The sequence below is a fragment of the Aquarana catesbeiana genome, linkage group LG02, assembly GCF_042186555.1.
Source record: "Aquarana catesbeiana isolate 2022-GZ linkage group LG02, ASM4218655v1, whole genome shotgun sequence".
Taxonomy (NCBI): Eukaryota; Metazoa; Chordata; class Amphibia; order Anura; family Ranidae; genus Aquarana; species Aquarana catesbeiana.
In genome coordinates this window covers 389,191,055-389,204,900 of record NC_133325.1, presented here as the reverse complement: position 1 = coordinate 389,204,900, position 13,846 = coordinate 389,191,055, and the positions used below count along the sequence as shown (strand labels likewise).

Here is a 13,846-nt window from a genome sequence, read left to right as displayed (position 1 = left end):
CTCATCGCTCCCAGCCAAATGCCGACCGCCGCTGGCACCGGGGGGGGGGGTCCGATCGGACCCCCCGCCCGCGGGAAGGCAATCACGTATGGGTACGTGATTTTGCCTGCCCGTGCCATTCTGCTCACGTATATATGCGTGAGGCGGTCGGCAAGTGGTTAATGTTCCACTGTGCGCAACATTGTCAAGAAGTTTACAGCCCATGGCACTGTAGCTAATCTCCCTGGACGTGGACGAAAGAGAAAAAATGATCAAAGAGTTTTGTCAAAACTTACCTGAGGAAGCCAAAATGCTTTTGGGAGAATGTGCTGTGGACCAGATGAAACTAAATTACAGCTTTTTTTTTGGTAAAGCCCATCATTCTACTGTTTTCAGAAAAAGAAATGAGGCTTTTAACCCCTTCGCGCCTACGGCTAAAACAAATCGGAATGCTGAAGCGCAATTTTGCAACTTTGACTTGTATTCGTAGAACTGTACACATCATCAAAGGTGCATCCAGGTGCATTATACCTTGTTTTTTTCAGGACAAATTGGGCTTTCATTTGGTGGTAAATGGTAATGGATCTCCCCTGGTTTTTTATTTTTTTTTTTTTTAATTAATTAATTAATTAATTACTATTATTATTATTATTATTATCCAAGGAAAACTGGCCCAAAAATAGTAAAAAAAAATAAAAATTTAATTTTTAAGTTAAGCTGTATATTTCTTTCTACTACTATAACCTTACACCGAATAACAAGCCAAATTGAATTCTTCTTCTCCTGACGATCGCAGTGATACCACTAATGTTTATGTAAGTTGTTGCCCAAAAATAATAATGCATATTGGTTTAATAATTGTTTTTTTTATCCTACCTAAAACACACTGATACTAATTAAACAAAAAAAAAATACTGTACCTGACCTTGACCCAAACACCTAACCCTGGCACTGACATAAATCAAACCTTAATCTAGGTATTTTCTATTATTATTATTACACACTTTTTTTTTTCTCTGCAGTGAGAGAGAGCGATACTAAGTATCTCTCTTTTCCATTCACATAGAAAGAAAACACGGAGAGACTGATCACTGTGATAGCTAATTAGAGGCTATCACAGTGATCGGGTGACCGGGAATCGGGAATTCCAGGTCCTGGTCCCTAGGGGGCCCAGGGCTCCCGCTGAGACCCCAGTCTCTGTGCTGCCGGGAGCACTCTCAGCACAAAGGGAGATACGGAAATATGTGGCCCCACGGAAAGATCACAGTCCAGTGGGGCCGCATGTTTGCAGTGGGTGTGAAGGGGTTAAAGAAAAGTATACAATCTCTACAATCAAACCTAGTGGAGGTTCACTGATGTTGTTTTGCTGCTTCAGGCACTGGATATCCTGACTGTGTGCATGGCATTATTAAATCTGAAGGACTATTAAAGAATTCTGGGCCCAGTGTCAGAAAATTGGGTCTCCATCAGAGGTCATGGGTCTTACAACAGGACAACGACCCAAAGCACACATTAAAAAGCAAGTACTGAGCTGGCCAGCAATGAATCCAGATCTAAATCCCATAGCACACCTGTGGAGAGATCTCAAAACAGCAGTTTGGAAAAGGAACCCTTCCAATCTGAGAGACCTGGAGCAGTTGGAGAAAGAGTGGTCCAAAATTCCAGTAGAAAGGTGTAAGAAACTCGATGGTTACAGGAAGCGATTGATTTCAGTTAATTTTTCCAAGAGGTGTGCTACCAAATATTAAATTGAGGTGCCAATAATTTTGTCCAGTCCATTTTTGTAGTTTTGCGTAGAATGTGTCAGATTTGGGGGTTTTTTTGTCTTCCACTTTTTTTTGTGTCATACCAATACAAACATGAGAATGTCTAAACATTTGTAATGGCAACAACTTTCTGGGCAAAGTGGTGCATTAGCTGACAGAAATGCAGGAGTGCCAATATTTTTGACCATGTATAAGTAAGGGTTTACAACCACTTTAACGAAAACATTTTTAGTCTTCTATCAATTGAAGGGTAAAAGCAAATAGAAATCAGCAAAGCAAATGTTATTTTAGAGCCATTCTGTCACTACGACAACGGGCAGCATCGGGTATTCACAGGGGAGATGATATCCTATAAAGGGGAATTGTTACTCTGTCAGGTATAAATCTCCAGTGCTCAGAGAAAACAGTGCATACTATGTAATGTCTGCATGCTTTTCGTGTCAGGCAAAAGCACAGCTTTATGTTCATTTCTAAACAGAAAGCATTGTTCTGTATGTCGTCAGCTCTGCTTAGATGGAACAAACTGCTTTTCACAAGGAGTACAAAAGACCACTTTTTTTTTTTTTTTGGAGGGGGGGGGTTTGATGATAACTCTTATTTTTAAAATTCAATTTTGTTAAAGATTCTGTTGATCATGTGAGCACATATAGTTGCATAACTTTTTTTTTAATAGTTGATTGAGTTAGCCCCTAAGGGAGAGCGATCAAACAAGTTACACAGTCGGGCGCATGCTTTGTGCATGGTTTTGCACGTATAAAAAAATCACAGTTAAAGCAGAGTTTAAATTAAAAAAAAAATTAAAAGTCAGCAGCATCAAATACTGCAGCTGCTGACTTTTAATAATTGGACACTTACTTATCCCAGGGTCCAGCGATGCGGGGGAACGAAGCCCCGCTTGTCTCCCCCTCTTCTCTGCGGCGCCGGCATTGTCGCTGTCGGCGCCCGGCTGTGAAGCATACGCGAGCCGTGCGGCACGCCGTGACTGGCCAGGCAATCATCTGGGACCTGTGACGTGTCCCAGATGGTTGCCGAGAGGGAAGGGGGAGAGGTGATCTCCCTTCCGGTGCCGCGGTGTGCCGGGATGAAGCGGGAGCTGGAACCCTTTAAAAAGAGGGTATCAGCCCCCCCACCACCCAAAAAAAATGACATACCTCTTAAAGCGGAAGTTCCATTTTTGGGTGGAACTCCGCTTTAAGTAATAGAAAAGGGTATTGATATGCAGTGAATTTTCTAAGCAAACGCCAAGGAAAGAATTCATGTATTCAGCTGTGATTTAATATAAGGTTGGTCTAACATTAATGTATTGCACCGCCTTGCATTGCAGCAGAATTGATAAATCTCTAAATTGCTGAGACTGCTCCAATAGATTTTTCTGTATAAAAACGACATTATGTAAAATAAATAGTGTATGGTATTGAGTAAGTGCCGGTTCACACAGGGGCGACTTGTCAGGCGACCTAGTCGCCTGACAAGTCGCCTCTCGTTCTGTACAATGGAACCGTTCTAATAGGAGCGACGCAAGTCGCTCCGACTTAGAAAAAGGTTCCTGTACTTCTTTTGGGGCGACTTGCATAGACTTCTATACAGAAGTCGTTTTGCAAGTCGCCGTGGATGTCGTGTGCAGGTCACCTCAGTGAGGCGACCTGCAAGTCATGCCGCCCCTGTGTGAACCCGGGCTAAGTAATTGGTACATTATATTTAGTAACTGTTTTGTGTCAACTTGTCATCTTCAGGATGGAAGTCTACAGTGTCCTTCTTGTAAAACTATTTATGGTGAAAAAACTGGAACACAGCCCAAAGGAAAGATGGAAATCTATTTAATCCCTCAGTCGTTGCCTGGTCATCAAGATTGTGGCACTATCCACATTATATATACCATTAATCCAGGAATACAGGTACATTCTTTCTGCACTGATCATTTCTACTATATTAAGAACATAGTTTCATCAGCTTGTGTCATTTGTAAAAGTATTTTGTCACTACTAATGCTGGCCATACACACAATTTCGTACGAAACTGGTAGTTTTCGGAAAGATCTTTCGACAATCGTTAGAAGACCCAAATTTACCGCCTATTTTGACCATGGGCCCGGCTAATGTCCATGCATCCGAAGCGAAAAAACTTTTACCGTTTCAACTAAAGTGTATATGTGTATGTTAATTGAAACTATAAGAATACTCTGTCTTGTATAATTTATATATGTTTTTCTTGTTGTACAACTGTCACTACGATCATGTAAACTAGTGTATTCAGTTAGTGGCCAATTCGCTTTCGACCAAATAATCGTTTAGTCTGCAAATGGCCGAAATTCTGTGGGTGTATGGCCAGCATAAGTAAGACAACTAGAGGCAGGACTGTCCACTTTTCACAAATATATTTAAATAACCAAAATAACCTGTGCTTAGTGTTTTAATAAAAAAAAGGCAACTGCACCAAAAACATCTGAACACAAAATGTACAATAATGTATGCTCAAAAAAATAGTGTGCTGCCCCTTTTAAGAGATGACTTGGTCATCATAAATTCTATACATATAAAAAACATTTAGATGAATGTGTAAAATATACAGTCAGGTCCATAAATATTGGGACATCGACACAATTCTATTTTTTTGGCTCTATACACCACCACAATAGATTTGAAATGAAATGAACAGGATGTACTTTAACTGCAGACTTTCAGCTTTAATTTGAGGGTATTTACATCCAAATCAGGTGAACGGTGTAGGAATTACAACAGTTTGTATATGTGCCTGCACTGTGAAGCGCAGTTGAGTTCAATGAGTTCTGAAGCATTTTGGTGAATATGAGCAGATAATATTGCCCGAAACACTTCAGAATTCATCCTGCTGCTTTTGTCAGCAGTCACATCATCAATAAATACAAGAGAACCAGTTCCATTGGCAGCCATACATGCTCACGCCATGACACTACCACCACCATGCTTCACTGATGAGGTGGTATGCTTTGGATCATGAGCAGTTCCTTTCCTTCTCCATACTCTTCTCTTCCCATCACTCTGGTACAAGTTGATCTTGGTCTATCTGTCCATAGGATGTTGTTCCAGAACTGTGAAGGCTTTTTTAGATGTGGTTTGGCAAACTCTAATATGGCCTTCCTGTTTTTGAGGCTTACCAATGGTTTACATCTTATGGTGAACCCTCTGTATTCACTCTGGTGAAGTCTTCTCTTGATTGTTGACTTTGACACACATACACCTACCTCCTGGAGAGTGTTCTTGACCTGGCCAACTGTTGTGAAGAGTGTTTTCTTCACCAGGGAAATAATTTTTCGGTCATCCACCACAGTTGTTTTCCGTGGTCTTCCGGGTCTTTTGGTGTTGCTGAGCTCACCGGTGCGTTCTTTCTTTTTAAGGATGTTCCAAACAGTTGATTTGGCCACACCTAATGTTTTTGCTATCTCTCTGATGGGTTTGTTTTGTTTTTTCAGCCTGGCTTGCTTCACTGATAGTGACAGCTCTTTGGATCTCATATTGACAGTTGACAGCAACAGATTCCAAATGCAAATAGCACACTTGAAATGAACTCTGGACTTTTTATTTGCTCCTTGTAAATGGGATAATGAGGGAATAACACACACCTGGCCATGGAACAGCTGAGCAGCCAATTGTCCCATTACTTTGGGTCCCTTAAAAAGTGAGAGGCACATATACAAACTGTTGTAATTCCTACACCGTTCACCTGATTTGGATGTAAATACCCTCAAATTAAAGCTGAAAGTCTGCAGTTAAATCTTGTTCGTTTCATTTCAAATCAATTGTGGTGGTGTATAGAGCCAAAAAGATTAGAATTGTGTCGATGTTCCAATATTTATGGACCTGACTGTAGTTAATAAATGCTTCAGTGTCCATATATTACACATAAAGTGAAAAAAAGTCTCACAAGTAAATGATGCAGCAATGACATCCAATGAGAAAACAGTGTTGACACAATCTCCGTATTTAAAGCTTTCAATACAAAATTGATGTTGGCACAGCAGGACAAACAGTGCTCCATGACACATCCGCCAGTGTGACAGACTTCTTACTAGACAGGATCCCACAGATTTTTTTTTCAGTGGACCGGATTGGACCCGGTGGTAGGCGGGTGTAAACATACACAAGTCCGTTTACCCTGGCCTGTCCATAGGAGTGAATGGACCATCCGATCAAGTCCGCCTGGAAAACTGACTGGCGAACCTCATCAGACCTGTGTGAAAGGGGCCTAACTGTGGTTTTGTGGCCATAATCCAAGGAATATCCTATTGCCTCTTGGGGGATCAGGAAAGGACGCTTTTCTCCTGCTGGAGGAAATTGAATCATGTTTTGCTGGGGGGTTTTTTTTGCCTTCCTGTAGATCAACTCTGGGTATAGAATTTGTGTATACATAATTGTATAATTTGTTTCCCCCCTTTTTATTAGTTGAACTTGATGGACTTGTGTCTTTTTTCAACCAGACTATGTAACTATAATAATGTATGGTTGAACATACTAAGTTTTTTCATTAGGCCAAAAAAAATGACAAAGCTTCTGTTTAAAACCTGAAGACCATACTGTTGCTGGACATACTGTAAGACATCTACCCATCCTTTAATGACTCAGAATCCACCAAAACAGTCTTCACAGTTTGGCTGATGGACAAATTTGTCAGAAGCCTCCTGTTTTCAGCATAACAGCTTTTTTTTTATTCTTCTTTAATATAGATGTAAAATAAATGTATGTTAAAGAGACCATGTTACCTCACCTCTGCAGACCAAGGTGACCGTGTCTCTTAAAAGGGAAAGAAGAAAGAAATGGCTGCACATCCAGAACTTCCGATTGCCTTTTATTTTGTTCACAAAGATAACACCAAAGACACCAAACTGTTGTCACGTAGACGCGTTTCATACATACATCTTGTGCTTAATCATTAGGTAATGAGATGCATGTGTGAAACGCATCTACGTGACCACAGTTTGGTGTCTTTTATTGTGTTCACAAAGATAACACCAAAGACAATCGGAAGTTCTGGATGTGCAGCCATTTCTTTCTTCTTTCCAAGTTTCCCATGGAGGCGGGCTGGGGCTGGCACTCCACGAGATATTCCTACCAGCTTTATTTTCATACACCTAGAGCAGCGGTTCTTTTTCTTATATACTCTCTTAACAGGGACCTCCCCAAATCCCATATGCTCACTTTACCTGCGCTCCCTTGCAGCTCTATCACTGCAGCCAGCGCTGAAATTGGCTGTGTTGGGGACCCCACACTCCTGGTCATGTGATAGGGCTAAGGCTTAGCAATTGGCTGCTAGGCCAGGGCACTGTCATAAGAGGACACATGCTTCTCCATAACTGCAAATGGTATTCCTTGCAGCTGCAGAGGAGCAAGTAGCTGCAAGAAAGCACAAATAGGGCGAGTATATGGGGTCAGCGATGGGAATGGGGAGCCCTTTCCAGAGACTTCACCTAGCCCTGTGGGACTGTTTCTTTTGGACCGTAGGAAATGTAAATTTGAATTGATGGCAACTACATACCTGTATAGAACACTAATATCCCCTATTTTTATTTTATTTTTTGCCTACCTTTAATAGACCCCAGTATAGATCAAAGATCAGTTGGTAATTTTGGACCAGGTGTTTGCGACATTTGCCAGGCAGTCTTCCTGTTTTTCACAGATCCAACAGGACGCACAGCATTTCTATATAATTTGTAATACTATAGCAGTCTCTCCATGGGCTTGCAAGAAGACTGTTCTCCAGTGAGATCTATAGGGAAACTAGGAGCATAAGCAGTACTGCAAAGCCTGCCAGTTTGATGAAAGATGGGCTCCCACACCAGGTCTAGGTCGCTGGCTGATCTGTGGTCTGCAGTGGATAAATGGATATGGTCATAAAACAATTTGACTGTCTTACATCTGGTGACATCATCTTTCTGCAGGGTCCAGAACACCCAAACCCAGGAAGGCCTTATTCAACACGGGGCTTTCCTCGCCACTGTTATCTTCCAGACAATGACAGAGGAAGATTGGTAAGTGAAATTAACATGTTTGAATCATACATACAAGGCTTTTACTTTCAAGTATTTTTTTTTTCTTTTATATTGATAATATTTGTTTTGTTTTTCAGCCAAAAATGTTGTCTGCATATTGTCCTTCACTTTATTAACGTTAATGCACAGAATTCAAAACCGATAACTGATAACTGGAACTAGTAACTTGCTCTAACTTTCCTTTACTGGACTGACCTGTAAAACATATAGAACTAAAAGCAAATGTGCAGGTAGATATACAGTACTTCAATTTAATTAATTGATGAGCACAGGAAGTCCTAATCCTTTGGGGTTACACTGCCATCTACAGGAGAGATGTTAGCCAGCACAGGATAACCCTGCCCTCTACCAGCATAATTCAGTTTTTTGCCAGTGTCCTCACAGGACTCTGCATATCAGTTCATTATTCTGGGGATTCTGCAGAAAGTGTTACTCTGGGCCCAAGCTATGGCAGTGGTTTGTAACTTTTGCGGTTTGTGGACACCATTTCTTGTGCTGCAGCCACCATTACTAATCTTCTCCTTCGCCTTCCTGGCTTTTTTTTTACAGGTTTGGTGACATCATATATGGGCAGGGAAGGAGCACCTGTTTTTTTCCAATGGTTTTCCAGTCACTTGTGCCACACTTCAGACCTTTTACTGTATTTTAGATGTTTGAGCACTGTTCGACTAAAACCGCCATTTGGAGGGAGGTAGGGTAATTTCTCCCTTAGTTTAGGCTTGCTTAAAGTGGATATAAACCCCAAATATTTTTTTTTTATTAAGACTCATATCTGTTACAGCAGAGGATGTCATGTCATCTGTGCCCAGTCTTGCCACGAAGAGTTAATCCAGTTCTGAGCAATCCTCCCTCTTATCCTTCTTCAGTAAGATAAAAACAGACACACAGAGAAATAGGTGTCCATTTCTTCGCCCTTGCTGTGAGTGACAGGTGATTTCTTTATCTCATGCACAAGTGTGAGAGAAGCATTCTGTGTACTTCACCCCCCCCCTCCTTTCTTCTCCAGCTCTCCCAGGATTGGCTGCTCCACACCTCAGCATGATTGGGCATGCTGAAGTCATGTGGTGACTTTCCTGGGTTTTGACTGGATGTTGGTGATCACGGAGCATAATCCACGAGACCAGCAGAAGTTCAGTGTAAGAAATATCGATGCCTGGCCAAGGTAAGTGTAGAGGTGGGTGGGGTGTGTACTAATATCACGACTCCACCCACCGAGCCCTGGACAACAGACACGCCCACAGAATCCGTAGTTTTGCAGTGCTCCAAACAGCTAAAGGGGAGATATTTGACAGGTAAGGATACATGCAGGAGGCACTTATATCCTTATAGATCAGCACTATGGAAGTAATTTAGAAATTATGAGAGTGGGTTTACATCCACTTTAAGTACCTCACAAGTTGGCCACATTGAGGAGCCCTATTATACTGCTACAGGCCACATATTAGTAAATTGTTACTATTCACTTTTCCTCCTTCTTCCCTAGCTGCATTTGATGCAACTCCAAAAAGTCCAAACCCACATATAGATTGCAGCCTCTTTTTTGTTAAAGAGCGTTTGGTGTGTTTTGTATGGCAGCTAAGCACTGTTTAAATTTGTTGCAGCCACCACTGCTGCATTGCGTCTTTCCAGTATTTTCCTGGGCTTAAACCAGGGATCCTCAAACTACAGCCCTCCAGCCTTTACGGAACTACACATCCCATGAGGCATTGTAAAACACTGACATTCACAGACATGACTAGGCATGGTGGGAATTGTAGTTCCTGAACAACTGGAGGGCCGTAGTTTGAAGACCCCTGGCTTAAAGTGTTAGTAAACCCAGAACCTGCATTTACTATATCTGGTCTCCCACAGTACACAGAACATGGTAATGAAATTATTTTAGTAAATATAAACTGATAAATACCTTTTCTTAGCAGTATATAGCAGTCTTGTGGCTTGTATCAGTTCCTAGTAAAGCTTGTAGGAGGAGTTTTCATTCTCCCTATATCCTCTGTCTGGACATGTCTGGACAGTGCTGATTGGCCCTGTGCTGATCACATGCACTCTCCCAAGAAAAAAAAAACTCTCTAGCAATACACACCAAACTGAGCATGTGCAGCCCGTCCCCTGGCTCTGTAAATATCAGGTTATTTTTTTAAAACAGTGGAAGAAGAGGAGGATCAGAGAGAGAGGCTCAAACAGCCTTTATACACAATGCAAAGCATTAACCCCTTAGGTTCCACAGTGAGTATAGCAGGCATGCTTTACTACATATACAGACAGATTTGACCGTTTTGGGTTTAGCAACACTTTAACCCTTTCGCTGCCAGGCCCTGTGCTCCATTTTGTACACTCAGGTGGTCAGACCATTTTTGCAATTTTTCCTTTGCTTTTTTATTTTACACTTATAGCTTTCAGAGTTTGTGAAAGACCCCCCAAACCATATATTTTCTGAAAGCACATGTTTAGTAGATAAAAACGAAGGTGCTACAGATTTTTTAGACCCTGCGGTATTTGCGCAAATGTTTATCAAACCAATATATTTGCAAAAAATACACTAAAATCATTATTGGCAGATGAAAACACAGCAAATTTTACAAAATTCCTACTAAAACATAAAAGCTTAACCTGTACTGAGTTAATAAATAACAAATATTTGTAACTTTTAAATTGCTCTTTTTTGCGAAATGGTGAAAAAAGGAAGCAATACAAAGAGAACAGGATACGTTTTGATGCATATAAACAGCACCGCAGGCACATAGCAGCAATAAATGAAATGTTGGTTTTATATATTCTTTAAGTGTTTTTTTTTAAGCTGTTTTGCCAAGGTAGGCATTGATATCTGGTGCTGTTAGAGCAGCGTTTTGAATGCAAATGTGCACATATAGAACAAAATTGTGAAGTCATTGCATCATGTTAGCACGGCACTTTTTTTTCTGATTTTGGCCTTCTTAGCAGTCATAGTGGGAAGGAGTAGCAACCTATATGTACTGCTTAATTTCACTAAGAGATGTGGTGTTTTTCTATAACTGCTATGAGGTTATATTGTGTGACCAGTAAATAAATAAAGCTTATTGGAATTTGTCTTTAGAGTGCTTAAATTGGATCTGTTTAACTGTTTTTGTTTAGCTAGTTTGAATAAACGACGCCACTTACTGGCTGCTTGAAAACACTGCATAATTTGATAGAACTGTAGCAGAAAAGTGACTTATCGATTAGCATTTACCAGTTAAATAACTTAAAAACACTTATGCCGCGTACACACGATCGGACATTCCGACAACAAAACCGTGGATTTTTTTCTGACGGATGTTGGCTCAAACTTGTCTTGCATACACATGGTCACACAAATGTTGTCGGAAATTCCGAACGTCAAGAACGCGGTGACGTACAACACATACGACGAGCCGAGAAAAATGAAGTTCAATAGCCAGTACGGCTCATCTGCTTGATTCCGAGCATGTGTGGACTTTTGTGCGTTGGAATTGTCTACACACACTTGGAATTTACGACAACGGATTTTAATGTCGGAAAATTTGAGAACCAGCTCTCAAATTTTGTTTGGCGGAAACTCCGACAAAAAATGTCCGATGGAGCCTACACACGGTCGGAATTTTCAACAATAAGCTCACATCGAACATTTGTTGGAAATTCCGATCGTCTGTACGTGGCATTATTCTTCAAGTTGCCATTTTTTTACATAGAATTTAAAAACGTTTCTGAGACTTTACAAAGCAGCTAAAAGTGACTGTGTAAGGTTCTTATAAGGGAATAGATGATTGATATTAAATATCAGTTTCACTAGATACTTTTAGCTGATCATAAATGGGAATCACTCGTTAGCCACTTAAATCTCTCCAAGATTTCAGCGGGCAGTTTAATTAATACTCAGTAGTGTTTATAGCAGGTGTCACTTTCATGTAGCTTGAGTTCTCGTTTACTTGTTTATGGAGAATCCATTAGAGGAGTGTAACATCATTTGTCTTTGTAATGTCAACAGGGAATTCTGGAACTTTTCTGCCACCGGAGTCTGATTTAAAAAAAAAAAAAAAAAGCGTCTGAAACAGCTTGTCAGCAATTGCACAAATAAGAAATATCAAATGGTATCTAGTGTAACTGTACTGCATTGTGTTATGGACAAAGAATACCATATACTGCACACTAGACAAATTCTGCTGAACAGCAAATAGCCACACTGTTTGCAAAGGATTTAAATGTTATTAAATACAGAATAATAAAAGTACAATAGAACAAAAAAGCAACACTAATAAAACTAACTAATAAAAATATTTAAAATGATACTAACACTATAAAACATGTTATACTTACCTGTTCTGTGCGGTGGTTTTGTACAGAGAAGCCTGGATCCTCCTCTTCTGAGGTCCTTCTTTGTTGCTCCTGGCCCCTCCCTCCTGTTGAGTGCCCCCACAGCAAGCAACGTGCTATGGGAGCACCCGAGCCGAGTCACAGCTTTGTTTGTCCATTCAGATGCGGATCTTTGGCCCCGCCCCCTCTCTCTTCCCCTTGGCTTTCTGACTTTGATAGCAGTGGGAGCCAATGACGCCATGCTGCTGTCTCAACCAATGAGGAGGGGACTCTCGGGCAGCGGAGACACACCTGCAACATCACAGGATCTAGATGGACTCAGGTAAGTATTGGGGGGGCTGATGCACACAGAAGGCTTTTTATCTTCATGCATAGAATGCATAAAGATAAAAAAAACCTTCTGCCTTTACAACCACTTTACATTGGTGAAAATATTGTATTGTGTATTTGTTCAGTAAAATGTGTCTGGTGTGCAAAACAAAAATATCAATTTTAGCTGAATTAGTCTCATATGTCTGCCCTACATGAGAAATCCCTAAAAGATTCATGAAAGACTCGCAGTACTATAGCAACTAGTCAGTTTGTAAAAATGTAACTTTTGTTAACGCATTACACGTCACTTTTTTTTTTTTTTTGTTTAGGTACTAGAGCTTCTAAAGGTGGCCTGGGCCAGGCGATTGATATTCACCATTGGCGTTTCAAGCACAACGGGTGAATCTGACACTGTGGTGTGGAATGAAATCCATCACAAGACGGAAATGACCTCGAACATAACTGGACACGGTTACCCTGACGCAAACTACCTGGACAATGTTCTTGCTGAGCTTGCCGCTCAGGGAGTGTCAGAAGACTGCTTAAACATGTAAAAGACTTTCTAGCTGGCTGCCTACTTGTGATTTTGTTGGGGGTGGCGTTCAGTTCATTTACACAATGCCTTAAAGTTATGGTTTAAATTTGCATTATCTATATATATATAGATATATATATATATATATATCTATATATATATATATATATATCTATATATCTATATATCTATATATATATATAGATATATATATATAGATATATAGATATATATATATATAGATATATATTTTGGTAAGCAATACGTATCTATTAGGGGTTTACAAAAATGCTGGGGAAATATTTGGTTTATACAAGACTAGCATGCAAGCATAATACCAACCCTGCAGGACAGGGGCCAACCATTATAAGTGTTCCATCTAGTCTTTCCCAACATGTGTTCATTATTGTGAGATGTGTTCTACAGATGACCTACACTCGAAAAGATCTGTTCGTTTTGGTGGTGCAGGGTAATGGGGGCAGCCTGTTTGAAGCAATTTGAATCCCTTCTGCAAATGTCCAAGATCAAGCAGGTTTACCCCAGTCTTTGTCCTTGCCTGCACACAGTATTGCTGTCTGACTTTTACAATAATTGATTGGGGACATACACAAAAGGACCTACTGATTAAGACAAAAAAGCAATATGCAAGTTCTCTAGCCAACAGCAATTTATCAGTATGGTCTTTTCAGAGATCAGACTCCAGTTAAGTGAACTTAATGGCTAGGGGTTACTGTACGTAGCACATAATCCTGTTTGTACTATCTTTTTAACAGACCCAATAAGTTAGGCAGACTACCGCAGTCCGAGCTGCAATGTGTGGAGGTTGGCAGCAGAAAGTTCATTTTGCTGGATGTTCACATCAGGATTGCAGAATACTTATGAACTTGGCTATTGCCTTTTAGCCTGGCTCTGCATCCCCAAAATAAC

At 40.5% G+C, this 13,846-nt stretch overlaps 1 protein-coding gene across 2 annotated transcripts in view; it reads left to right on the top strand.

Annotated features, from left to right (window-relative positions):
• The window catches only part of DTX2 (deltex E3 ubiquitin ligase 2), a 114,668-nt gene extending 101,579 nt beyond the window's left edge, over nt 1–13,089 (top strand). For both annotated transcript variants that reach the window (XM_073615200.1, XM_073615199.1), the window contains 3 exons: nt 3,479–3,640; nt 7,657–7,746; nt 12,714–13,089. In XM_073615200.1, coding sequence (XP_073471301.1) covers nt 3,479–3,640; nt 7,657–7,746; nt 12,714–12,938 — 477 coding nt within the window. In that variant the 3' untranslated portion in view covers nt 12,939–13,089. The remainder of the gene's footprint in view (nt 1–3,478; nt 3,641–7,656; nt 7,747–12,713) is intronic.
• The last annotated feature ends 757 nt before the right edge of the window (nt 13,090–13,846 follow it).